At 44.7% G+C, this 25,304-nt stretch overlaps 2 protein-coding genes across 14 annotated transcripts in view; one reads left to right on the top strand and one right to left on the bottom strand.

Moving 5' to 3' along the window:
• The window catches only part of CDC25A (cell division cycle 25A), a 14,779-nt gene extending 8,301 nt beyond the window's left edge, over nucleotides 1-6,478 (bottom strand). The window contains exons 1-6 of one of the 2 annotated variants that reach the window (XM_077267955.1): nucleotides 6,211-6,478; nucleotides 5,812-6,004; nucleotides 4,279-4,358; nucleotides 3,685-3,736; nucleotides 2,532-2,570; nucleotides 1,451-1,487 (exon numbers count right to left, since the gene is read on the bottom strand). In XM_077267955.1, the coding sequence (XP_077124070.1) occupies nucleotides 1,451-1,487; nucleotides 2,532-2,570; nucleotides 3,685-3,736; nucleotides 4,279-4,358; nucleotides 5,812-5,969 (366 nt within the window). In that variant the 5' untranslated portion in view covers nucleotides 5,970-6,004; nucleotides 6,211-6,478. The remainder of the gene's footprint in view (nucleotides 1-1,450; nucleotides 1,488-2,531; nucleotides 2,571-3,684; nucleotides 3,737-4,278; nucleotides 4,359-5,811; nucleotides 6,005-6,210) is intronic. The other variant, XM_077267956.1, reaches the window with a different exon arrangement.
• On the top strand, nucleotides 963-25,304 carry LOC143781369 (uncharacterized). Of its 12 annotated transcripts, XM_077267941.1 has the most exons (8): nucleotides 6,675-6,814; nucleotides 6,944-7,078; nucleotides 7,171-7,218; nucleotides 9,731-9,787; nucleotides 21,508-21,634; nucleotides 22,020-22,127; nucleotides 22,691-22,792; nucleotides 23,763-25,304. In XM_077267941.1, exons 2-8 carry the CDS (start codon nucleotides 7,004-7,006, stop codon nucleotides 25,229-25,231), a joined length of 1,986 nt encoding a protein of 661 aa, XP_077124056.1. In that variant the 5' UTR covers nucleotides 6,675-6,814; nucleotides 6,944-7,003; the 3' UTR covers nucleotides 25,232-25,304. The 12 variants fall into 12 exon arrangements, with proteins under 12 accessions (XP_077124059.1, XP_077124060.1, XP_077124063.1 ...); XM_077267944.1 differs by lacking the exons at nucleotides 6,675-6,814; nucleotides 6,944-7,078 and adding an exon at nucleotides 963-1,089; XM_077267948.1 differs by lacking the exon at nucleotides 6,944-7,078 and having other exon boundaries at nucleotides 6,654-6,814.

Genomic DNA, 25,304 nt, shown 5'->3' with positions numbered 1-25,304 from the left:
GAATTCAAAGGATTTGACTTCTCTTAGCCAAAAAAATATTTAACAAATCTTAGATAATGTAGCATATAATAAGTCACATTTTCAAATCTCCCAGCCAATCAGAACCCCACCTTTTCCCCTTATCCATTTGACAGTTGTCCCTCCTTCATGTACAAATGCCGACAGTATCATGAACTGCACATCCCATAAACCACCTTCTATCCGCTTGTGTTAAGATTAAGGAACAAGCATATTAAATATGTCTCTGGCCAACTCATGTGACACCATAATAGAGCATTTAATGCAATACACACTCAAATTTAGCCACGTGACCCCTCTTTATATAGACTTTTTTCCACCAGGACAGTACAGTTTAGACCTCCTATTACCTTTTCTATTAGGGGGGGCATTATTTGCCAAGCAATGGCTATAGTCTTTCTAGTCTGACATAGAATCTTGGTAATTGGAAATCTAGGAAGCGAGCTCCTAACCACCCCACATATGCCTTGGGAGCTAGAGAAATATTATTAACCTCTGATACCAGCTGCCAATGTGAAGGGTTAAACTAAGAAATTAAAGCAGGCTTCATTTTGTGCTTTGACTCCATTTTGCTGTTTTGATATAAATTTTACTACTAAGTAAAGTTCACAGCTGTTATGAGACCTTGATTGTTTTAACATGGCAGGACATGAGACTGAGGGTGTATTGTTCTACAAGACCTTGACGTACAGGCTGTTCCTGCATTCTTATAGGTTAAGAACTGTGAGCGTGTTCTTATGTTGATTGGTTTAATTGTAACTTGTTAAGATAATGAAAAGTGCGACAATAAACGGGGGCCAGAGATCTGCTCGATCCTCTTAAACAGAGACACGTCTGTCTGGTCATTTTCAGTTGCCGGCAACGCCCTGTGGATCAATTTGAAAAATCACTTTGTCAACCGTAAAGGGTCACTTCAGTCCTCCCTCAACACCAAAATCATCCCACAGCCCAGCTAGATGAGTACAGGTGCCCCCGGAAGAAGATAGGAGAGGTACCCATCATACGTTTCACCCTTCGGTCCTGGCACTTGGTCTCCGTCTCAGTGCGCCTCAAGTTTTACGCTGCATGCAGGTATCGCTACTTATTTTACATCCCTAGGTGTTAATATTCTGTTATATAGAATGCCTACTGCACATGTTCTGTTGTATACTTGAATCTTCCCTTTTATGAGCCTGATCATATTACATACTTCTAGATCCTTTTTTTTTTTTTTTTTTTTTTATTAGGTGGTCTCCACTTCCCCATATAAATGCTCTATAAACATTAGTTGATTATCCACTTGCTCTATATGTAAAGATTTTAGTTAACCAAAATTCCTTCAAGGATTTGATCATATCATAAGTTTAAGTGTCTGCAGAGCGGTGTAAATATTAACACTGATATGGGGGGGGGGGGGGGGGGGGGTTTAGAAAAGAAAAAATAATTTACTTACCGGCAGGGATCGTCTCCTTCCCAGAGGCAACTTTGCACTAGAAAGATAATAAAATAAATATGTAATCCTACATTAACCGCCTTTAGATTAAGGGTAGACGATCTCAGGCTGGAGTCACATTTGTGTTTTTCTGCTCCGGAACAAAACATAAATCCCCACCTCATAATATGCGTACACTTTATTTTTTCCAAGTGGATTGCACAAACCCCCATGATACAGACACATCCAGCGTTTCCCCTTAGTCTTCAGAGATTTTACTATGTGGGCATCCAAACCATCATGTGCATAGACCCCGGGAGACCTGGGGTTATAGTAAGGGGCAGGATAAGGGCGCCTCAGTGTAACAGGGGGCGTTTGCACTTTACATCCATCCTTTGACATCTGGTTTGCTTTCAAACAGTGGCGGTTGAGTATAACCCCCATCAGACAGCTGCAGTGTAGTTTCCTTTGGTACCTTGGAGGCACAGGTCTGCACAAGAGCAGGAGCAAAAAGAGGAATCTACGGAGGGACTCCATCTCTATCTAAAAGGGACCCGACAACAGTATGTGAGGGTTCAGCAATTGTTCATTTATGCCAATTTTCATAGTCTTTACCAAGAGGGCAGTGTGCTCACAGGGTGATATATAGAGCAGCCCAAGGACGCGCTTTGGAGGATCCCAAGAGACACTGGGTTTTTTTTGTGTTTGTTTTTTTAAACAAAGGGCATACACCAAAAGTTAGGAGCTAGATGGGCTCTGGAAGCATACGGTGGAGAACAAAAAGGAGGGAAGGAGCAGAATAAGGCTGGGGCCACACTTGCAAGTGCAGTGCGAGTAACTCTTGCATCAATACCCGGCACTGCCGCCGGCACTCAGGACCAGAGCGTGCAGCTCCATGTATTTCTTGGCAGCTGAACGCTCTGGTCTCCAGTGCCTGCAGCAGTGCCGGGTATTGAGAGTTTCTCGCACTGCACTCGCAAGTGTGGCCCGGCCTTAATACAAGAAATCGGCAACGGGTCCTTAAAGTTTATTGCATTTGATCAGTGTTGGGGGAAAAAAAAAAAAAAAAAATCCAAATTAAACCTTAAGTTGTGTCACCTACTTTATAACGCGTCCAGAATCGAGCAGAGCCTTCTCAAACCTGAAACCAGAGAACTAGCGTTAGTCCTGAGCAGTGAAGTGCTGGTTGTTAGGTCTCCCCGTCACCAGTAAATGGCGCAGCACACAGCCATCACGGTGCTCAGCAGCACATCCTGGTCACAGGACCACAAGCTGGCGGAACAAAGGACTTTGTATGAGCTAATAGCGTCACTTGAGGCTGGACGGACTCCCTGCCCGCTACTCTAGTAGAATTGGTTGGAGTCCGTACCTTATACATTAATCTGTCGTCTTGTGATTCCTTTATCACATTGGGATCCGTCTATCATCTACATTATAGTTCTATAATATTCTGTATTTATTCTTCCTTTATCCAGACTATGCACCTTGTGAGGAATATGATGCTGCTGACCCCTCGTCAGCTGAGTGCTAGGTAGGCAGCTATGCATGAAGATAATTATTTTATCTATATTTCCCTGCACTTTCATTCTCTTTTTACACATCTCCACGTTTAGGAAACTCGTCGTTACTTAACTTTGATAAACCTGACGTCATGTGCAGATTTAAGATTTATTACTGCAAAAAAAGGCGTTTTTTTTATTTATAATCTGCAGATTTTCTTTGGATCATTCAAATCTTACGGGGGAAAAAAAAAAAAATGCACATAAGACGCATACTTAACGCAATAAAAGCCAACCAGTGATGACCAGCACAGGGGTCTTCAGCAGAACCCCCCCCCCCCCCCCCCCATCATGACACGCCACTTTCACACCCATACTTCCTACTACTATCAAATACTGCAGACACAGGCAGGGACTATTTTGGGTGAGTAGTCCTAACCTCGTCTCACTTGGTGACTGACTGGCAACTGTACAAGCACTGGGAGACAGGAGACTTGTAATTCCAGGGGCACCAGGCAGGAGAGGCAGCAGGGACGGAACTTTACACAGTCCCCCAGACCAGCCTCCCTGAAAACTACAGCTTCCCACAGAGCCACAGCTGTAATAATGCAGCCAGACACAGATTGATGCTGCCCGTGGTCAGGACGGCATTAAGCCGATGACACGATCCTTAATCTTGGGGGGTCCGCCATAAGTGTAAGGTGGATAGGACAGAGGAGGGGGAGCACAGAAGCAAACACTGCTGGGGGCACTTACGTCTCTTCTAGGTCCTTTAAGTTCATTGCTCTGGGGGATTCAAGACCAAGACCTAAAAGGAAAACAAAGCGAATAATCCAGTGACATGGCTGCCAGGTAATCAGACTGTGGATGTGACCGCAGGGATCCCGACAGGACCCATGATAGCGGCCATATTGGTCAGCAGATAACACTGCTCCTCAGGAAGCAGACGACTCCTATTCCCTGGGAATCCACATGCTTTACAGCCGACATGCACCAATTACAGATATAATTGCGGCAAAATTAGTAGTCCCCCCCACAATGTGCTGCTGACCCCGCACCAGCGCCCTATCTGAGCTCACAGACTGCGGGGTCCTAGAAGGCCCCACTGATAACAGATCAAGGGATTCCCACAACTGCAGGAAAGCGTCAGCTGTGGTCATGGGGGGGGCAGAGGCATCAGAGAGAAAGGGATTTTTTTTTCTTTTTAAATCTAAATCACCCCTCTGCATGAAGTGACTGATGGGAAGAAGATCCGGCACCACGAGCGCCATTCATCTACTGCAGAGTTTATACCGAGCCCCCGGGAGAAAGAAGGGAAAACAGTAACATAAGAAAGTTATAAGTTATTACCGGCATCCACAGAGTCAGAGGAGTCTGTTCTTTGATAAGAAAAGCGGTCGGAGAGCTTCCTCTTAGGGGTTTCACATTGACTGCAAGAAAAATAAATTATTTTATCAGTAATGAGAAACGTTCACAGGTTACAGTCAGCAAACTCAGCAAGTCTGCAGAATAGTGAGTGCAGCTCTGGAGTATAATACAGGATGTAACTCAGGATCAGTAATGTATGTACACAGTGACTGCACCAGCAGAATAGTGAGTGCAGCTCTGGGGTATAATACAGGTGGTAACTCAGGATCAGTAATGTAATGTATGTACACAGTGACTGCACCAGCAGAATAGTGAGTGCAGCTCTGGAGTATAATACAGGAGGTAACTCAGGATCAGTAATGTAATGTATGTACACAGTGACTGCACCAGCAGAATAGTGAGTGCAGCTCTGGGGTATAATACAGGATGTAACTCAGGATCAGTAATGTAATGTATGTACACAGTGACTGCACCAGCAGAATAGTGAGTGCAGCTCTGGAGTAGAATACAGGATGTAACTCAGGATCAGTAATGTAATGTATGTACACAGTGACTGCACCAGCAGAATAGTGAGTGCAGCTCTGGGGTATAATACAGGATGTAACTCGGGATCAGTAATGTAATGTATGTACACAGTGACTGCACCAGCAGAATAGTGAGTGCAGCTCTGGAGTATAATACAGGAGGTAACTCAGGATCAGTAATGTAATGTATGTACACAGTGACTGCACCAGCAGAATAGTGAGTGCAGCTCTGGGGTATAATACAGGATGTAACTCAGGATCAGTAATGTAATGTATGTACACAGTGACTGCACCAGCAGAATAGTGAGTGCAGCTCTGGAGTATAATACAGGAGGTAACTCAGGATCAGTAATGTAATGTATGTACACAGTGACTGCACCAGCAGAATAGTGAGTGCAGCTCTGGGGTATAATACAGGATGTAACTCAGGATCAGTAATGTAATGTATGTACACAGTGACTGCACCAGCAGAATAGTGAGTGCAGCTCTGGAGTAGAATACAGGATGTAACTCAGGATCAGTAATGTAATGTATGTACACAGTGACTGCACCAGCAGAATAGTGAGTGCAGCTCTGGGGTATAATACAGGAGGTAACTCAGGATCAGTAATGTATGTACACAGTGACTGCACCAGCAGAATAGTGAGTGCAGCTCTGGAGTATAATACAGGATGTAACTCAGGATCAGTAATGTAATGTATGTACACAGTGACCGCACCAGCAGAATAGTGAGTGCAGCTCTGGAGTATAATACAGGATGTAACTCAGGATCAGTAATGTAAGTACACAGTGACTGCACCAGCAGAATAGTGAGTGCAGCTCTGGAGTATAATACAGGATGTAACTCAGGATCAGTAATGTAATGTATGTACACAGTGACTGCACCAGCAGAATAGTGAGTGCAGCTCTGGAGTATAATGGGGGGCATCCCGGGGGTCCGCACAGAACCTGCACACTTCCCCTCCCCCCAGGAACATGTGTTGCACGTTACCTCCCGAGCCCTGCTAGCCGGTCCATGTTGAGAGCCAAGCTGGAGACCGGAGACGCGGCGGTGTCCGCCTCACAGGAGAACAGGGCCTTCACCACGGGCAGTCCTGACGGGCGGCTGCCTTCCCTGACATGAGCTGGGGCCGAGCGGTACGTCTCCATCCTTGCACAGAAAGCTTTGCGGCCGGGCACAATAACTGTAAAGCAAAGTATCCGCAGATCAGTGACTCCCCATGAACACAGAGCAGAGATAAATCTTATGTGTCACATACACGCGGTCGGTCAGAAAAAAAACAATTAAACATTTTGTTTCACAGATATAAATATACTTATTTGGTAGTGAGGTCGGTCACAGAGAAAGACAGAGAGGAGGCCCCGGCCGTGACACACGCAGAACTCATACCTTACCGGCGCTCACTGTAACCTGCGAGATCTCAGGTGCACCAGGACTCAGCTAAGCAACCTCACGGCAGGACAAACGAAGACTCTACCGGGCTCGGCCCGCAGCTCCCTTCTTAACCCTCACCGACCACCATTTCCACCGCCCAGCCCGCCTTGGATTTGGCGCCATAAACGACTAACCAATCAGAAGTCAGAACGACAAAACCATCCAGCCAATGAAATGCTGAATTAAAAGCCATCCCTACAGCCACGGTCTAATCGATGGCGCCACTCATTGAAGCCATTGATTGGCTAATGAAGGAGAAAAGACTTGAGTGGCAGTTACCGCAGCCAATAAAATCCAAAGTAGTCTATCACGTGATTTATGAGTGACAGAACATTTATCCAATAGTTGATATCGTAACAACCAGAGCCACTGTCCAATCACTGCTCACGTCGCCTGGTGAGTAAAACGCGTACCCCGAGGGAAAGTGAAGTGTCCGCTACGGCCGCTGAGCCAATGACGTCGCAGAGGTTGCGATGATTGACAGGAAGGTGGGAAGTCAGAGAAGAGAGAATGCAAATAGGCAAGACGAGGCCAGAGCCGAGCAGCTGTCGGCCCCGAGGTAATGATTGACAAGCCGTGCAGCTGACCAATCAGATTTCTGCTCTCATTTTTCTCGCTCTGACGTGAAGATGAGAGCTGCCACCTGATTGGTTAAAAAGAAGTACACTGGTTTCCTTTGTTCCCCTAGTCACCCTCTACTCATCACTGCCCCCCTGTGGTCTGAGCGATTAGTGTCACGTTTTACCGTATGGAAAATAGCGATGAAATAACGGAGCTGAAACGCGGCGGAGACTTGTGCTGGAGGAATCCGGGTGCTAACGGCGTAATAACGGCATGGCGTAATAACGGCGGGACGGAACGATCACTCTACTGGTCACAGCTTCACTAATGAATCCTTTCTTTCATGTTTTACAGAATAACGCAACAAATTCTGCTCTGGCAGCGGAGACAGGAGGAGTAGAGGTACGTAATGGTGCGATCGGTGCGCCAGGACCCTAGGAAAGCGTAATAACATCGCCTGTGGGGCAGTAATCAGGGCCAAAGGCCGCACGGGGCCCACCTGGGCAAGGCCACGACAGCTGGGGGGCCACTCAGCATAGGCCTCAGTAGGCGACGTCCACCGCAGCGGTTTAACCCCTTAAATGCTGTGGTTAATCGTGACTGCGGCATTTAATAGGTTGGAAATGCGAGAGAATTGGTCCTTTATGTCCCCCACAACATATGTCAGGGTGCCGATGGCGTTGTCGTGGCAGCAGGGTGCCGATGGCGTTGTCGTGGCAGCAGGGTGCCGATGGCGTTGTCGTGGCAGCAGGGTGCCGATGGCGTTGTCGTGGCAGCAGGGTGCCGATGGCGTTGTCGTGGCAGCAGGGTGCCGATGGCGTTATCGTGGCAGCAGGGTGCTGATGGCGTTGTCATGGCAGCAGGATGGCGTTGTCGTGGCAGCAGGGTGCCGATGGCGTTGTCGTGGCAGCAGGGTGCCGATGGCGTTATCGCGGCAGCAGGGTGCTGATGGCGTTGTCATGGCAGCAGGATGGCGTTGTCGTGGCAGCAGGGTGCCGATGGCGTTGTCGTGGCAGCAGGGTGCCGATGGCGTTATCGCGGCAGCAGGGTGCTGATGGCGTTGTCATGGCAGCAGGATGCCGATGGCGTTGTCATGGCAGCAGGTTGCCGATGGCGTTGTCATGGCAGCAGGTTGCCGATGGCGTCGTCGTGGCAGCAGCTTGTCCGCCATGTTTTTACAATACATTATATTACAGTACGCCGCGGTTTTGTACTTCTGATCACAGGTTTGAAAAAGTGTAAACAATATATATATTTTAATCTAAACGTTCCTTTTTTGAAACATAAAATGAACGTATTCATCATCGCTGCCGGCGTAACTGTCCCAAATAATAATATATCCAAACATTAGTCACATACGGCAATTGCTGAAACAAAGAAAAATTAAAATGGTAAAAACGACGCGTTTTAGTCACTTCGCCTTTTATAAAAAAATAAATAAAAATGGAATAAAAAGAAATCAGGAAGTCAATCAGACTCCAAATGGTAAAAATAAGAAATACAGCTCGTCTCACAATAAAAGTCACTCAACAAAAAAATAAAAGAAGTTGGTACCCCAGGAGCCGCGCGATGGCATCCATATTTATTTTCCACTTTTTGGGGAGTCATTTCCACAGTTTTGCCGTTCAGGACCCTGAGACGTCAGGACATGAGGTCGGGGGGGGGGGCTTTGTAGAGTCGTGTGGAGGGGCCCTGGTACAAGTTTGTGTTGGGCCCCCAGAGCTTCCAGTTTAACAACATTTTTTTTCCATTCCCTTTGTGTCCTGGGATCAGAATGTGAATGTGATTATTTTACATTGGAGGCCTCCGACATTCAGTTGGAAATACCTGGGTCCTGGGGTGGGGGACAAGGCCGGGCGGGGAGGGGGCGGCCACTGGCAACAGTACAAGGATTTATGTGCAAATCCCATTATGTTAAATTGCTCCCTGCTGGGTGGAGGCCATTAGATGCAGGAATTCATTAAAAAACCCAAACATTCACCCCCATGGTGGCGGCTTGTTAACTATTTACTGACTAACAAACCAACATGGCTGCCATCACTCCTCTTCCTCTGTTGTCACCCAGCTTTTCTCGGGGCTTAATGGTTAGTGATGGGGTCACTAATCACAGCTGGATGTTTGGAGCTGTAACATCAGCCATAATCGCCCTCACTTCATGAAGTTTCATCAGTACCGCTGCTTGCTGTCAGTGAATAGGAACATTCTGGTATCACACCAAGGAGCTGCAAACCTACACGGTCTGGATACTTCTCAGCGCTGAGGGTTTGTTACGGTTTTATCCTGCCTAGACAATCCTGTGTGATCTGAACACATCAGTAGCACAAATCTCTCCCCGCTGAGGGTTTGCTACAGCGCATCAGTCTACGTGACCCATAAAATAATTTTTAGACTGGAGAATGCAATTGTAGTAAACCTTCAGCTGTGAGAAGACATTAGGGTATTTAGTAAAGATGAGCAACAATGTTTTGAACTACATTTGACCGACATCCGGATCGCCCGGCACAGTGTGAAGTTATTTCTGCCCCCGTGACATCAGAACATGGTGGGGTCTAGGAAGCCCCAGGTGCCGGCCAGAGATTGGGCAGCGCAGAAGTTTGCACGGCCCAGGTCCGGCCACCATGTAGGAAAGATCAGGACGGAAGATCAGGATGGAAGATCAGGGTGGTTTTCATCTCTTTAACCTCTAGGTGTAAACAGGAATGTTATAATTCACCGACAGCAAGCAGAGATCTCGGCAATGGTGAGAGCATAAACACAAAGGGAAGAAGTTATCGTCCTGCTATGCCACAACGTGGTGCACAAAGCTGGATCACTCCCCCGACGTCTGCTGAAAGTTGTAAAAGTTTTCAGGATTTGGCCTCAAAATAAAACTTGATTAAAGCTAAAAGTTCTGTGCGCTCCGTATCCTCCGCAGGGTCCTGAGAACGCTTTGGGCGGTGCAGCTTCCCTCGGGGATCCGGCAGGCAAGCAGGTACAGGTCCTGAGAACGCTCCAGGCGGTGCAGCCTCCCTCGGGGATCCGGTAGGCGAGCTGGTACAGGGCCTGAGAACGCTCCGGGCGGTGCAGCCTCCCTCGGGGATCCGGCAGGCGAGCAGGTACAGGTCCTGAGAACGCTCCGGGCTGTGCAGCCTCCCTCGGGGATCTGGCAGGTGAGCAGGTACAGGTCCTGAGAACGCTCCGGGGCAGTGCAGCTTCCCTCGGGGATCCAGCAGGCGAGCAGGTACAAGTCCTGAGAACGCTCCGGGCGGTGCAGCCTCTCTCGGGGATCCGGTAGGCGAGCAGGTACAGGTCCTGAGAACACTCTGGGCGGTGCAGCCTCCCTCAGGGATCCGGTAGGCGAGCAGGTACGGGTCCAGAGAATGCTCCGGGGCGGTGCAGCTTTCCTCGGGGATCCAGCAGGCGAGCAGGTTCGGGTCCTAAGAACGCTCTGGGGCGCTGCAGCTTCCCTCGGGGATCCGGCAGGCGAGCAGGTACAGGTCCTGAAAACGTTCCGGGCGGTGCAGCCTCTCTCGGGGATCCGGCAGGCGAGCAGGTACAGGTCCTGAGAACGCTCCGGGTCGGTGCAGCTTCCCTCGGGGATCCGGTAGGCGAGCAGGTACGGGTCCTGAGAACGCTCCGGGACTGTGCAGCTTCCCTTGGGGATCCGGCAGGCGAGCAGGTACAGGTCCTGAGAACGCTCCAGGCGGTGCAGTGTCCCTCGAGGATCCGGTAGGCGAGCAGGTACAGGTCCTGAGAACGCTCGGGGCGGTGCAGCCTCCCTCGGGGATCTGGTAGGTGAGCAGGTACACGTCCTGAGAACGCTCCGGGCGGTGCAGTAGGGCAGTGCAGCTTTTTCCGGGGATCCGGTAGGCGAGCAGGTACAGGTCCTGAGAACGCTCCGGGCGGTGCAGCCTCCCTCGGGGATCTGGTAGGCGAGCAGGTACAGGTCCTGAGAACGCTCAGGGCGGTGCAGCCTCCCTCGGGGATCCGGCAGGCGAGCAGGTACAGGTCCTGAGAACGCTCCGGGCGGTGCAGTGGGGCAGTGCAGCTTTTTCCGGGGATCCAGCAGGCGAGCAGGTGCCATCTGACGCTTCTCTCTGTAAGTGTGCTTACTTTTCCTTTATGAGTGACTACATGAAATAATAGAGGCGCAAGAAGATCTGGGACCACCGCCCCGTACAGTGACGGGCTACCTACAAAAACGGGGGGATCATCAGGAAAATGGGGAAATCCTATTAACTACACATATCCAGCGGCGGCAGAGAGCGCAGGAGACCCTTCATACTGCAGTGCGGGGGGCTTTTATAGCTTTTTACAATCCCAGTGACCTGCACTGTATTGCCTGCGTTACCTCTGCCCATTCAGCAGCACAATGCTCCCCGCCACCGTCCAGATCTCTTCTTTCATCCTCCGGATCTCTTCTCATTGATCTCGAGAATATTTGTTTAACCCCTTTAACGCTGCATGACAGATATCATGGCTCCTGTCAGAATGTGCGGCGGGGTCCAGGATCTTAGCCCGATCCATACACGGCAGGTGGCTGCATCAATGGAAAATTAAAAAGTCAAGATGACGCACAGCACTTTTTTTTTTTTTGTTTGAAAAAAAATCTTATTTTTATTAAGTAAAATAATAATACAAACGACGACAAACGTTCTGAGTCTCCAGACTCGCACTGAGGGGCAGACAGGCGGCCGTATAAATCGCACCATAGTGCACGGACGGCAGCTCTCCCGACCCGAGCACCACAGCTTCATACAAGTCTATGGCCGCGGGGAGTCCGAGCATTGCGGTACGATTTACACGGCCGTCTGGCGGCGCTCTGACCTGGAGAATCACCGCTCCTGGACATGTTTTTTCCATTTCTCTGCACATTATAAGGTAACGTGAATGGTGTCATTCAAAATTACCCCTCGGCCGGCAGAAAACAAAAACCCTCATTCAGTGATGGGGACAGAAAAATAAAAAAATGTAAAATGTATGGCTCTAGGAAGACAAAGATGAAAAGATCAATAAAAAAAATATATATGGGCAAAGTGTGAGGGGGTTGGGGAAGCATTGATTGCAGAGGCTCGTCTCCTCCGCTCCCGTCTGCCGGTGACTCCATTGTTTCCACGTTTTATCCATTGATGGCATGTTGCAAGGTCAGACGTCTCAGGAGAGTTAGAAGCGGCTTTTTATCTTTGCTTTTTTTTTTACATATTGCCAACTTATATTTATTTATTTTACTCACTTATATAGCGCCATTAATTCCACAGCGCTTTACAGACATTATTGGCACTGTCCCCATCGGGGCTCACAACCTACATTCCCTATCAGTCTTTGGAGTGTGGGAGGAAACCGGAGAACCCGGAGGAAACCCACGCAAACACGGAGAGAACATCCAAACTCCTTGCAGATGTTGTCCTTGGTGGGATTTGAACCCAGGATCCCAGCGCTGCACGGCTACAGTGTTAACCACTGAGCCACCGTACAGTGCTAGCCATTGAATCTCTACAGTGCTAGCCACTGAGCGACCGTACAGTGCTAGCCACTGAGCGACCGTACAGTGCTAGCCATTGAACCTCTGTACAGTACTAACCACTGAGCCACTGTACAGTGTTAACCACTGAGCCCCCGTACAGTGCTAGCCATTGAACCTCTGTACAGTGCTAACCACTGAGCCCCCGTACAGTGCTAGCCTTTGAACCTCTGTACAGTGCTAACCACTGAGCCACCGTAGTGTTAACCACTGAGCCACCGTACAGTGCTAACCAATGAGCCACTATACAGTGCTAACCACTGAGCCGCCGTGCTAAATATGATTTATTTGACATCACATCCAGAAATGTAATTTCCATATCTGTGCATGACCGTGGTATGGAGCGGTCACCCAGTATGCTCCTCTGGCGTCCATTGCCCTACTGGGGGCCTGTACCGCACCTCCGCTTCCCTCCATACAAAACGTGAGGTAAAAAAAAGAAGCATGTTCCCATCCCATCGTTTCCACCTGTGGCAATGTTCCCGAGCCGCACGCCGACACATAGGATAGGAACAACCACTTAGCCCCTTAGGGTGGGCGTCTGGTACGGTGCCCCGGTAAATCTGAGTGACAGATCAGTCTCTGAAGGGGTCGTCCACTCCGCAACGTTCAGCAGATCTCCGTTCACCTCAGTTTTGGAGGCTGAAGAAAATGGAGACGGGATTGTGATTTAAGTCAGAGATCACAGTCTCCCATTCAAATCAAATGCTCTCTAACAAAAAAAGGAGGATGAGGAGGAGAAGAGCGCGCCGCGGAGGAGAAGAGTGCGCCGCGGAGGAGAAGAGCGTGCCGAGGAGGAGAAGAGCGCGCCGAGGAGAAAACGTGCCAAGAAGGAGAAGAGCGCGCCGAAGAGGAGGAGAGCGCACTGAGGAGAAGAAGAGTGTGCCGAGGAGGAGAAGAGCTCGTCGAGGTGGAGAAGAGCGCACCGAGGAGGAGAAGAGCGCGCCGAGGAGGAGAAGAGTGTGCTGAAGAGAGCGCCAAGGAGGAGAATAACACGCCAAAGAGGAGAAGAGCCGCGCCGAAGAGGAGAAGAGCGCGCCGAGGAAGAGAACAGCGCCGAAGAGGAGAAGAGCGCGCCGAAGAGGAGAAGAGAGCGCCAAAGAGGAGAAGAGCGCGACGAGGAGGAGAAGAGCACGCCGAAGAGGAGAAGAGCGCGCCGAAGAGGAGAAGAGCGCGCCGAGGAAGAGAACAGAGCGCCAGAGAAGAGCACGCCGAAGAGGAGAAGAGCGCGCCGAAGAGGAGAAGAGCGCGCCGAGGAAGAGAAGAGCGCGCCGAGGATTAGGAACTGACACATTGACCAAAGATGGAGGAACATAGGTCCTTTCTGTCCTCATCTGCACGAGACCTTACAGAAGACAAGCAGATCCGGACTCGGCAGATTATCCATGGTTTCCCTGCAGGAGCAGCAGCTCCACATCTGAACATGGCTGTGTCTGACATCTGGTGACGATGCCCCCGGACAGATCTGGAGCAGAAGAAAAAAAACGCTGCAACAGTCTGCTGGTGACAGATCCGAGGCTCCTGCTGAGATCGGGTCGTGAATAATACAATCGTCCGGGTTATGGTTACAAGGCTGTATAAATCAGACAGTATTGCATGCAATGGCCAGGGGTCTCGTATGATTTTTCTGCAACAACTAGCCTCCTTGTTGATGGTCTCCAGGTATCGGCAGCTAGCCTCCTTGTTGGTGGTCTCCAGGTATCGGCAGCTAGCCTACTAGTTGGTGGTCTCCAGGTATAAACACCAGGCTTGTGGGATTTAAGCCTGATAGCAAATGAATGAATTGAATACAAGGTGCAGACGACGCAGCGGAGATAAACCGTGGTCACTGAGCACGACAGATCACGGAAGCAGAGATGAAGACCCTCGAGGAGACACTGGTAGGCTGGAGGGATAGGCAGAAGAGTAGGGTATTGCTGGGGAAAGTGGTTTTACATTGTGCCGGGTACGATGAGTCCAACCAAGAGTCTATGGAAATCAGCAAAGCTCGTCCACTTCCATTCAAAGCTACAACTTTATGAAAATGTCCAACTGCTGTATATAGGCAGCGCTGCTTTATATAAAGCCGTAGGATGCATTAGTATTCACACCCCACACAGATACTGCAGGACAAGCTCCCCCTCTGTATGTAGGTGTGTGTATATATATATATCCCTCCCCCCCAGGTGTCTGTAATGACGAGCGCCCCACCCTCACGATCAGTGGCAGCGGCTGCCGGTAGTTGAGGCTGATTATATAGGAGGCGGCCGGCCCTCGCTCTGTAACCCGGTGTAGTCGGCAGATCCTGTGTGCCATGGCCAGAACGTTGCCGCTGCAGGTAACGCCGATATTTCTGATGTCCTCACGTCGTGGTTAATGATTGGTATCTGGGAGCCGAGAAAAAAAAAAAAGGGTCTCGTCTGATGTATCAGGGGCTATTGATTATTTATCGGGGGGGATAGATATCATTGATATCAGCCAGTGTGACGCCTGCGCGGAGGAACCCTCTGTCTGCACTAACGTCATCGCTCCATCGACAGCGGCTGGAGACGGCGGCGCTGTTCCTCCTCTGCCCCAATTTATAGCGAATGTGAACGAAGCCTTATTCTGTTTTCAGATATTAATGTCTCATTTAGTTTTATTTTCTGTATTTTTGGGGTATTAATCAAAAATGCAACTTTTCCGCACCACCTAGATCAAACCTTTACTCGGAAAAGAAGCGTCAATCTGCAAATATAAAATGATGGGATTTTGTAGAAAAATGGAGAAATATTGACGCTGTGGATATTGGGAACGGGGGATGATTTCACTCTGGTTGCCAATCGGCGCCCCCTGCAGGAGGTAATCCAGCTATGCACACTTAGCACCCACATGGTGGAAGGGGAACATCCGGGGTCTTTGTTTCTATTTCTACCCCTAATCTGCTCCCATCCCCCCCACTATGGTGTGTATTTAAGACCACCGAGTGATCGGTAATAGAGCACATACGCTGCATTGTTCTCGGCAGCACATCCCGATCATACAGAACGATGTGCTGCTGAGAATCAGTATTTTTACACCCAATAAGCGAGGATTGTGCTCGTTCCCCGAGTGATTATCATCCTGTCCGCAATCAGGAAACGTCCTAGGACCACTCTTCCCCAATTATCACCAGTGGAGAATTCGCACCACATTTCTCTTATGGGCAGCATGGCGGCTCAGTGGTTAGCAGTGTACATTGGCTCAGTGGTTAGCACTGCAGCGCTGAGGTCCTGGGTTCAAATCCCACCAAGGACAACATCTGTTTGCGTGGGTTTCCTTACACACTCCAAAGACTGATGGGGAATGTAGATTGGGAGCCCCGACGAGGACAGTGACAATGTCCGTAAAGCGCTGCGGAATATGATAGCGCAACATAAGCAAAGCATAAATAAGTGCACGCTGTGTGCAGGGGGGTGATGGGAACATATCCTCTACTAAAAGACTCAACTTTAATAAGTCTTTAATAATAAAGGTGACAAGTTATAATGGCCCCAATATCACCGGGTGCAGCAGACGATCCCAGAAGGGGGGGGGGGGGATATTGGTCGGGAATTTCAGATTTCCCACTGCAATCACCTCCGGAGATGAGCTCCGACAGAAACAACTGCTGACGACTCTCCCATAGAGGACACAGGAGCGATCGACCGAACAAACATTGCTGTGAATGCGCGAGACATCCAAGAGAGTTAGCGGCCAAATGTACGGCCGACGATTTCTATGGTGAACACCCATTCAAGGTGTAGAGAGGAGTTAACGGCTTGCTTATTTTTAGTACATTTAATGTAAATAAAAAGTCACAAATGTCTGCAAAAATGATGGATTAATACATAAGGGCCGTATTATAGTAGTTATATTCTTGTACATAGGGGGCAGTATTATAGTAGTTATATTCTTGTACATAGGGAGCAGTATTATAGTAGTTATATTCTACATAGAGGCCGTATTATAGTAGTTATATTCTTGTACATAGGAGCAGTATTATAGTAGTTATATTCTTGTACATAGGGGCAGTATTATAGTAGTTATATTCTTGTACATAGGAGCAGTATTATAGTAGTTATATTCTTGTACATAGGAGCAGTATTATAGTAGTTATATTCTTGTACATTGGGGGCAGTATTATAGTACGGTAGTTATATTCTTGTACATAGGAGCAGTATTATAGTAGTTATATTCTTGTACATAGGAGCAGTATTATAGTAGTTATATTCTTGTACATAGGAGCAGTATTATGGTTATATTCTTGTACATAGGGGCAGTATTATAGTAGTTATATTCTTGTACATAGGGGCAGTATTATAGTAGTTATATTCTTGTACATAGGGGCAGTATTATAGTAGTTATATTCTTGTACATAGGGGCAGTATAGTAGTTATATTCTTGTACATAGGGGGCAGTATTATAGTAGTTATATTCTTGTACATAGGGGCAGTATTATAGTAGTTATATTCTTGTACATAGGGGCAGTATTATAGTAGTTATATTCTTGTACATAGGGGCAGTATTATAGTAGTTATATTCTTGTACATAGGGGGCAGTATTATAGTAGTTATATTCTTGTACATAGGGGCAGTATTATAGTAGTTATATTCTTGTACATAGGGGCAGTATTATAGTAGTTATATTCTTGTACATAGGGGCAGTATTATAGTAGTTATATTCTTGTACATACGAGCAGTATTATAGTAGTTATATTCTTGTACATAGGGGGCAGTATTATAGTAGTTATATTCTTGTACATAGGGAGCAGTATTATAGTAGTTATATTCCTGTACATAGGGGGCAGTATTATAGTTGATATATTCTTGTACATAGGGGGCAGTATTATAGTTGATATATTCTTGTACATAGGGGCAGTATTATAGTAGTTATATTCTTGTACATAGGGGCAGTATTATAGTAGTTATATTCTTGTACATACGAGCAGTATTATAGTAGTTATATTCTTGTACATAGGGGGCAGTATTATAGTAGTTATATTTTTGTACATAGGAGCAGTATTATAGTAGTTATATTCTTGTACATAGGAGCAGTATTATAGTAGTTATATTCCTGTACATAGGGGGCAGTATTATAGTTGATATATTCTTGTACATAGGGGCAGTATTATAGTAGTTATATTCTTGTACATAGGGGCAGTATTATAGTAGTTATATTCTTGTACATAGGGGCAGTATTATAGTAGTTATATTCTTATATATAGGAGCAGTATTATAGTAGTTATATTCCTGTACATAGGGGGCAGTATTATAGTTGATATATTCTTGTACATAGGGGCAGTATTATAGTAGTTATATTCTTGTACATAGGAGCAGTATTATAGTAGTTATATTCTTGTACATAGGAACAGTATTATAGTAGTTATATTCTTGTACATAGGATCAGTATTATAGTAGTTATATTCTTGTACATTGGGGGCAGTATTATAGTACGGTAGTTATATTCTTGTACATAGGAGCAGTATTATAGTAGTTATATTCTTGTACATAGGAGCAGTATTATAGTAGTTATATTCTTGTACATAGGAGCAGTATTATAGTTATATTCTTGTACATAGGGGCAGTATTATAGTAGTTATATTCTTGTACATAGGGGCAGTATTATAGTAGTTATATTCTTATATATAGGAGCAGTATTATAGTAGTTATATTCTTGTACATAGGAGCAGTATTATAGTTATATTCTTGTACATAGGGGCAGTATTATAGTAGTTATATTCTTGTACATAGGGGCAGTATTATAGTAGTTATATTCTTATATATAGGAGCAGTATTATAGTAGTTATATTCCTGTACATAGGGGGCAGTATTATAGTTGATATATTCTTGTACATAGGGGCAGTATTATAGTAGTTATATTCTTGTACATAGGAGCAGTATTATAGTAGTTATATTCTTGTACATAGGAACAGTATTATAGTAGTTATATTCTTGTACATAGGATCAGTATTATAGTAGTTATATTCTTGTACATTGGGGGCAGTATTATAGTACGGTAGTTATATTCTTGTACATAGGAGCAGTATTATAGTAGTTATATTCTTGTACATAGGAGCAGTATTATAGTAGTTATATTCTTGTACATAGGAGCAGTATTATAGTTATATTCTTGTACATAGGGGCAGTATTATAGTAGTTATATTCTTGTACATAGGGGCAGTATTATAGTAGTTATATTCTTGTACATAGGGGGCAGTATTATAGTAGTTATATTCTTGTACATAGGGGCAGTATTATAGTAGTTATATTCTTGTACATAGGGGCAGTATTATAGTAGTTATATTCTTGTACATAGGGGCAGTATTATAGTAGTTATATTCTTGTACATACGAGCAGTATTATAGTAGTTATATTCTTGTACATAGGGGGCAGTATTATAGTAGTTATATTCTTGTACATAGGGAGCAGTATTATAGTAGTTATATTCCTGTACATAGGGGGCAGTATTATAGTTGATATATTCTTGTACATAGGGGGCAGTATTATAGTTGATATATTCTTGTACATAGGGGCAGTATTATAGTAGTTATATTCTTGTACATAGGGGCAGTATTATAGTAGTTATATTCTTGTACATACGAGCAGTATTATAGTAGTTATATTCTTGTACATAGGGGGCAGTATTATAGTAGTTATATTTTTGTACATAGGAGCAGTATTATAGTAGTTATATTCTTGTACATAGGAGCAGTATTATAGTAGTTATATTCCTGTACATAGGGGGCAGTATTATAGTTGATATATTCTTGTACATAGGGGCAGTATTATAGTAGTTATATTCTTGTACATAGGGGCAGTATTATAGTAGTTATATTCTTGTACATAGGGGCAGTATTATAGTAGTTATATTCTTATATATAGGAGCAGTATTATAGTAGTTATATTCCTGTACATAGGGGGCAGTATTATAGTTGATATATTCTTGTACATAGGGGCAGTATTATAGTAGTTATATTCTTGTACATAGGAGCAGTATTATAGTAGTTATATTCTTGTACATAGGAACAGTATTATAGTAGTTATATTCTTGTACATAGGATCAGTATTATAGTAGTTATATTCCTGTACATAGGGGGCAGTATTATAGTTGATATATTCTTGTACATAGGGGCAGTATTATAGTAGTTATATTCTTGTACATAGGAGCAGTATTATAGTAGTTATATTCTTGTACATAGGAACAGTATTATAGTAGTTATATTCTTGTACATAGGATCAGTATTATAGTAGTTATATTCCTGTACATAGGGGGCAGTATTATAGTTGATATATTCTTGTACATAGGGGCAGTATTATAGTAGTTATATTCTTGTACATAGGGGCAGTATTATAGTAGTTATATTCTTGTACATAGGGGCAGTATTATAGTAGTTATATTCCTGTACATAGGAGCAGTATTATAGTAGTTATATTCTTGTAAATAGGGGCAGTATTATAGTAGTTATATTCTTGTACATAGGGGCAGTATTATAGTAGTTATATTCTTGTACATAGGGGCAGTATTATAGTAGTTATATTCTTGTATATAGGGGGCAGTATTATAGTAGTTATATTCTTGTACATAGGGGCAGTATTATAGTAGTTATATTGTACATAGGGGCAGTATTATAGTAGTTGTATTCTTGTACATAGGAGCAGTATTATAGTAGTTATATTCTTGTACATAGGGGCAGTATTATAGTAGTTATATTCTTGTACATAGGGGCAGTATTATAGTAGTTATATTCTTGTACATAGGAGCAGTATTATAGTAGTTATATTCTTGTACATAGGAACAGTATTATAGTAGTTATATTCTTGTACATAGGATCAGTATTATAGTAGTTATATTCCTGTACATAGGGGGCAGTATTATAGTTGATATATTCTTGTACATAGGGGCAGTATTATAGTAGTTATATTCTTGTACATAGGGGCAGTATTATAGTAGTTATATTCTTGTACATAGGGGCAGTATTATAGTAGTTATATTCCTGTACATAGGAGCAGTATTATAGTAGTTATATTCTTGTAAATAGGGGCAGTATTATAGTAGTTATATTCTTGTACATAGGGGCAGTATTATAGTAGTTATATTCTTGTACATAGGGGCAGTATTATAGTAGTTATATTCTTGTATATAGGGGGCAGTATTATAGTAGTTATATTCTTGTACATAGGGGCAGTATTATAGTAGTTATATTGTACATAGGGGCAGTATTATAGTAGTTGTATTCTTGTACATAGGAGCAGTATTATAGTAGTTATATTCTTGTACATAGGGGGCAGTATTATAGTAGTTATATTCTTGTACATAGGAGCAGTATTATAGTAGTTATATTCTTGTACATAGGAGCAGTATTATAGCAGTTATATTCTTGTACATAGGGGCAGTATTATAGTAGTTATATTCTTGTACATAGGGGCAGTATTATAGTAGTTATACTCTTGTACATAGGGGCAGTATTATAGTAGTTATATTCTTGTACATAGGAGCAGTATTATAGTAGTTATATTCTTGTACATAGGAGCAGTATTATAGTATTTATATTCTTGTACATAGGAGGCAGTATTATAGTAGTTATATTCTTGTAAATAGGGGCAGTATTATAGTAGTTATATTGTACATAGGGGGCAGTATTATAGTAGTTATATTCTTGTACATAGGGGGCAGTATTATAGTAGTTATATTCTTGTACATAGGAGCAGTATTATAGTAGTTATATTCTTGTACATAGGGGCAGTATTATAGTTGATATATTCTTGTTCATAGGGGGCAGTATTATAGTAGTTATATTCTTGTACATAGGAGCAGTATTATAGTAGTTATATTCTTGTACATAGGGGCAGCATTATAGTAGTTATATTCTTGTACATAGGAGCAGTATTATAGTAGTTATATTCTTGTACATAGGAGCAGTATTATAGTAGTTATATTCTTGTACATAGGAGCAGTATTATAGTAGTTATATTCTTGTACATAGGAGCAGTATTATAGTAGTTATATTCTTGTACATAGGGGCAGTATTATAGTAGTTATATTCTTATACATACTGATGAGCTTATTATTGGCCCCTATTTAGCTTCTTTCAGTATATCCACACCCCTCACAGTTTTGTGTTGTGTATGTACTGACGTACTCACCTCCTTATACTGATCAGTCTGATGCCGTCGGTCGGTTTCTATCTGACGCTTTCTCTCCTCTCTCTGAAGATGCATCTGACGTTTGATGACGTGGCCGTGTATTTCTCAGAAGAAGAATGGAGAAACCTGAGCCAAGGCCAACGGGATCTGTACAAAGACGTCATGATGGAGAACTACACAAATCTGCTGCTCTTGGGTAATGATATCGCTACCATAAGCCAGGATTGTGTATATTGGGGGGCGATCACCAGATCCGAGGGTATGAGGGGTTCTGTGTGTAATGACACCCGCAGTGCGCTCCTGTAAAGGAGAACGTCATCCACCGCAGGAGAGCACTGATAAGGCCGCAGTAAGCTCTGCCCTCCACTCGGGGGCACTATTGTGGTGTTCTGATCTGTACCTGACGGACCACTGGGCTTAATGAAAAAGCAATGAGGAGCCCGGGATGGCAGCAGGGAGGAGGCGACGTGCAGGGCTCCCGTCTGGTGGATCGGGATCTGTGAATTGATCACTCATCACTAGTGCGTTACATCGTGATCCTCCGTCACCTGGTGAATGGGAATCTGCATTGTGTATTTCAGGAGCTGACATTGACCTTCCCGACGTCTTCTATCAGATTGAGAAGTGGGAGAACCCGGGCGCCTCTGACATCAAGAAACATGAAGGAACCCGATCCTCGTCGCGTGCAGGTACGGACATGATGAGCCCCCGAAGGTGTCTGTACTGTGCGCCGTTCACCGGTTCCTGCCGATCATAGCGATGTTACATTTGGTTCATGTTCCTAATTTTTGAGGTCGGCAGCTCCATCGATGGGGCTGCGCGAGGACTTGTTTTCGTCTCGTCATTTTTTTTCCTAGTTTTTATTCATACAACTTTGGTGCACTTAATTCTGGCTATGCCGTGACCAAAGAATCCTGGGTCGGAGGTTTACAGACGCCACAATACCAAATATATTTTCTGTTTTATTATTTTCTAATTTCCTTATTTTCAGGGGGTGATTGTTACTTTTCAAAATTTTTTTTATATATCTTTAAAAATAATAATAATAATCTTTATTTATATAGCACCAACATATTCCGCATCGTTTACAGTTTAACAGTAATAACTTTTTTTTAATAACTTTTATTTATTTTGTATTACTTTTCGCTTTATTTTTATCCCAGGGGATATGAAGCTGTGATGATTTGTTCCCTTGTATTTTTGCAGCAACACTTTATATCTTATTGAATCCATATTTGTCTTTGTTTCTTAGTAATCAAGAGGCCGAAGACCAAATCATTCCAGATAATCATTAGACCGCAGAGTAATCCGACTTTCTTGGTCGTACAGCCCGTCCCTGTTTACAGGATCACCCGTAAGTGACCCATGATCATTGGATCAGCGTTATCTGACATTCTGGGATCCATGGGACGCAGGGAGGGAATATTGTACATGAGGCCGAGATATCGCAGGTTCAAGCTCCCTAAGGGGACTAAGAAAATAAAGGGAAATAAAAAAGTATAAATATTTGGACTGCCTACCCTTATAAAAATAATGAAATAATAATAAAAAATATATAATAATCTGTTTTTCCTCACTTCCATAAAAGTCCAATCTTTTCATATATCAATCAATATATAAAACTAATTAACCCATACGGTAGAAGAGAAGAATCAAAATGCCAGAATTGCATTTCTTGATGTTGCCCCCTCCTTTAAAAAAAAAGCTGTAAAAATTGATGTTATTTGTTTGTTTTTTTTCTACAAAGTTCCATTTTTTTTACCACTAAAATAAATAAATTAAAAAAAAAAACAATACAAGTTTGATATCGCCGTAATCGCACTGACCCGGAGAATCTTACTATTGTTGCCACATTCTAGACATTGTTAACATGAAATCTAAAAAACAACGATAGGATTATACATATATATATACTTTTTTCACTATTTTAATTTGTTATATGTGTTACAGTGCAAAAATAAAAATTGGGCACGTCGGGTAGGGGTTAATATGATCATTTTGTCCCCATACTTCCAGTGTAATGTCGGCAATGTACCCCCCGTGTAAGACGATCGCATCAGGTGACGGAGAAGGGTTTTGCTGGCTGACCGGCGCCATGTTTCATGGTCGGTGATCGGGTTGAGTCGTCTTATAAACGCTCGTTCTCCGATTATCTCCCCGTGTACACGCGTCTCCTTTGTCTTACTCTGCTCCCATCATACAGGCAGTGTCATTAGCCGGTGAACTCCAAGTAATGTATCAGCGTTTAATATGCCGAAATATCGGAATCTCACGGGGGACAATCGCGTGTCGATTTAATGGTGTCCTTCACATTTGCTTTTTAGAAAGTGTCTCCACCAGTGAAGTCCAACCCCAGATGGAAGCAGTCCCTGACTGTGAAATTCCAGCTAAGAAGATAAGATTAAAAGATCAGGAACCGCAATGTGTGACGTGCAAAGGCGTCTACAGATGCTACTGCAGCTCCGCCAAAGGCAATAAACAGTTTGTCTGCCTCGACTGCGGCAAAGGTTACAACCAAGAGGGTCATCTCCTCGCCCACCAGAAGGCCCACTACCACAAGCAACCGCATCAGTGCTCCCTGTGCGAGAAGAGTTTCAAGAAGCCCGGCCACCTCAAGAGACACGAGAGGACCCACCAAGTCATCGAGTACAAGTGTCGCAAGTGCCAGCTGGTGTTCTATAACACCAGTGACCTGAAGAATCACAAGTCGACCCACCGTAAAGTGAAGATGTGTGAGAAGTGTGGCGAGAAGTTCATGAGTTTCCAGAAGCTGAAGCTACACATGAAGGAAGCCCACTCACCGCTATTTGATTGTCACCTGTGTCACCAGCGCTTCCGTTTCAAGTCTGCACTGGTGAACCACCAGCGAAAGCACGTGAGAAATGAGGTCTACAAGTGTCAGAAGTGCGAGAAGGTCTACACCAAGCTGCTTTACCTTCTTAAGCATGCCAAAGTTCATTTCCAGGACCAAGGTGGTGACGGTGACCTCCAACCTACGAGTCCACCGATGGAACCAGAAGCAGATGAAAGCCGTTCCCCAGCGTACATCCAGGATGTAAAGCCACTGCCTACCCAAGATGATGGGGCCACCAGTTGGTCATCTGAAGAAGTTCCCCCCTGCATCATTCCATCAGATTCCAGAATGGCTGTGGACTCTGTAAAGGATCATGGCAAGAAGTGTAAGAAGAAGAAGAAGAAAAAGAAGGTTCATTACTCGGAACAGCTTCTTAATGGTCTTCATGTAGAGGGGCTCTTCAAGTGCAAGACCTGCAAGAAATGTTTCCGTTATCGGTGCACGCTAATGAGGCACCGCCTGTCCCACAGACAGGTATATGTGTGTCATGACTGTGGGAAAAAGTTTGGAAAACTGCTAAAACTTTTCCTGCACTATTGTGAACATGAAAGAAGGAGACCATACAAGTGCAAGTTCTGCGAGAGATCCTTCAGCTTCCAGTCTCTGCATGATCTGCACCAGCACACACACAATTTTACCAAACCCGCTCCTCCTGAGGCAAAGTCCTCCAAACCCTCCGCTTTCCCATCCGAGAAGCTCTGTCCAAACGTGAGGCAGATTACATCACTATCAGGTCGTCCTCTGAATCAGAAATGCCATTGGATCCAGGAAGCTAATCGCTCATCTGCTGCGGGATCACAGGACGTCAGCAATATTCGGATATCTCCGACTTCTCCGAGTAAAACTGAACAAAAGAGACCGCATCAGGAAATGGTGTCCTGCCAGGACTATGTGAAACGCGTCTCTTACCGGCCCTGTGAGTCCAGTGCCACCATGTGAAGTCTGAGCCAGTCTATTTATTAAAAAAGAGAAAATGTAATAAATACATAAAGCACAATGTCCGTCCATCACC

The sequence above is a fragment of the Ranitomeya variabilis genome, chromosome 6, assembly GCF_051348905.1.
Source record: "Ranitomeya variabilis isolate aRanVar5 chromosome 6, aRanVar5.hap1, whole genome shotgun sequence".
Taxonomy (NCBI): domain Eukaryota; kingdom Metazoa; phylum Chordata; class Amphibia; order Anura; family Dendrobatidae; genus Ranitomeya; species Ranitomeya variabilis.
The sequence above is the reverse complement of the archived record's forward strand: the minus strand, read 5'-3'. Positions and strand labels throughout refer to the sequence as shown.

Excerpts from the sequence above, each read along its gene's own strand:
- LOC143781369 (XM_077267941.1), top strand. The coding sequence starts at position 7,004 with ATGGAAAATAGCGATGAAATAACGGAGCTGAAACGCGGCGGAGACTTG. Across the intron at positions 7,079-7,170 it reads GGAATCCGGGTGCTAACGGC|AATAACGCAACAAATTCTGC; the intron begins GTAATAACGGCA and ends CATGTTTTACAG. Across the intron at positions 7,219-9,730 it reads CGGAGACAGGAGGAGTAGAG|GGTCCTGAGAACGCTTTGGG; the intron begins GTACGTAATGGT and ends TATCCTCCGCAG.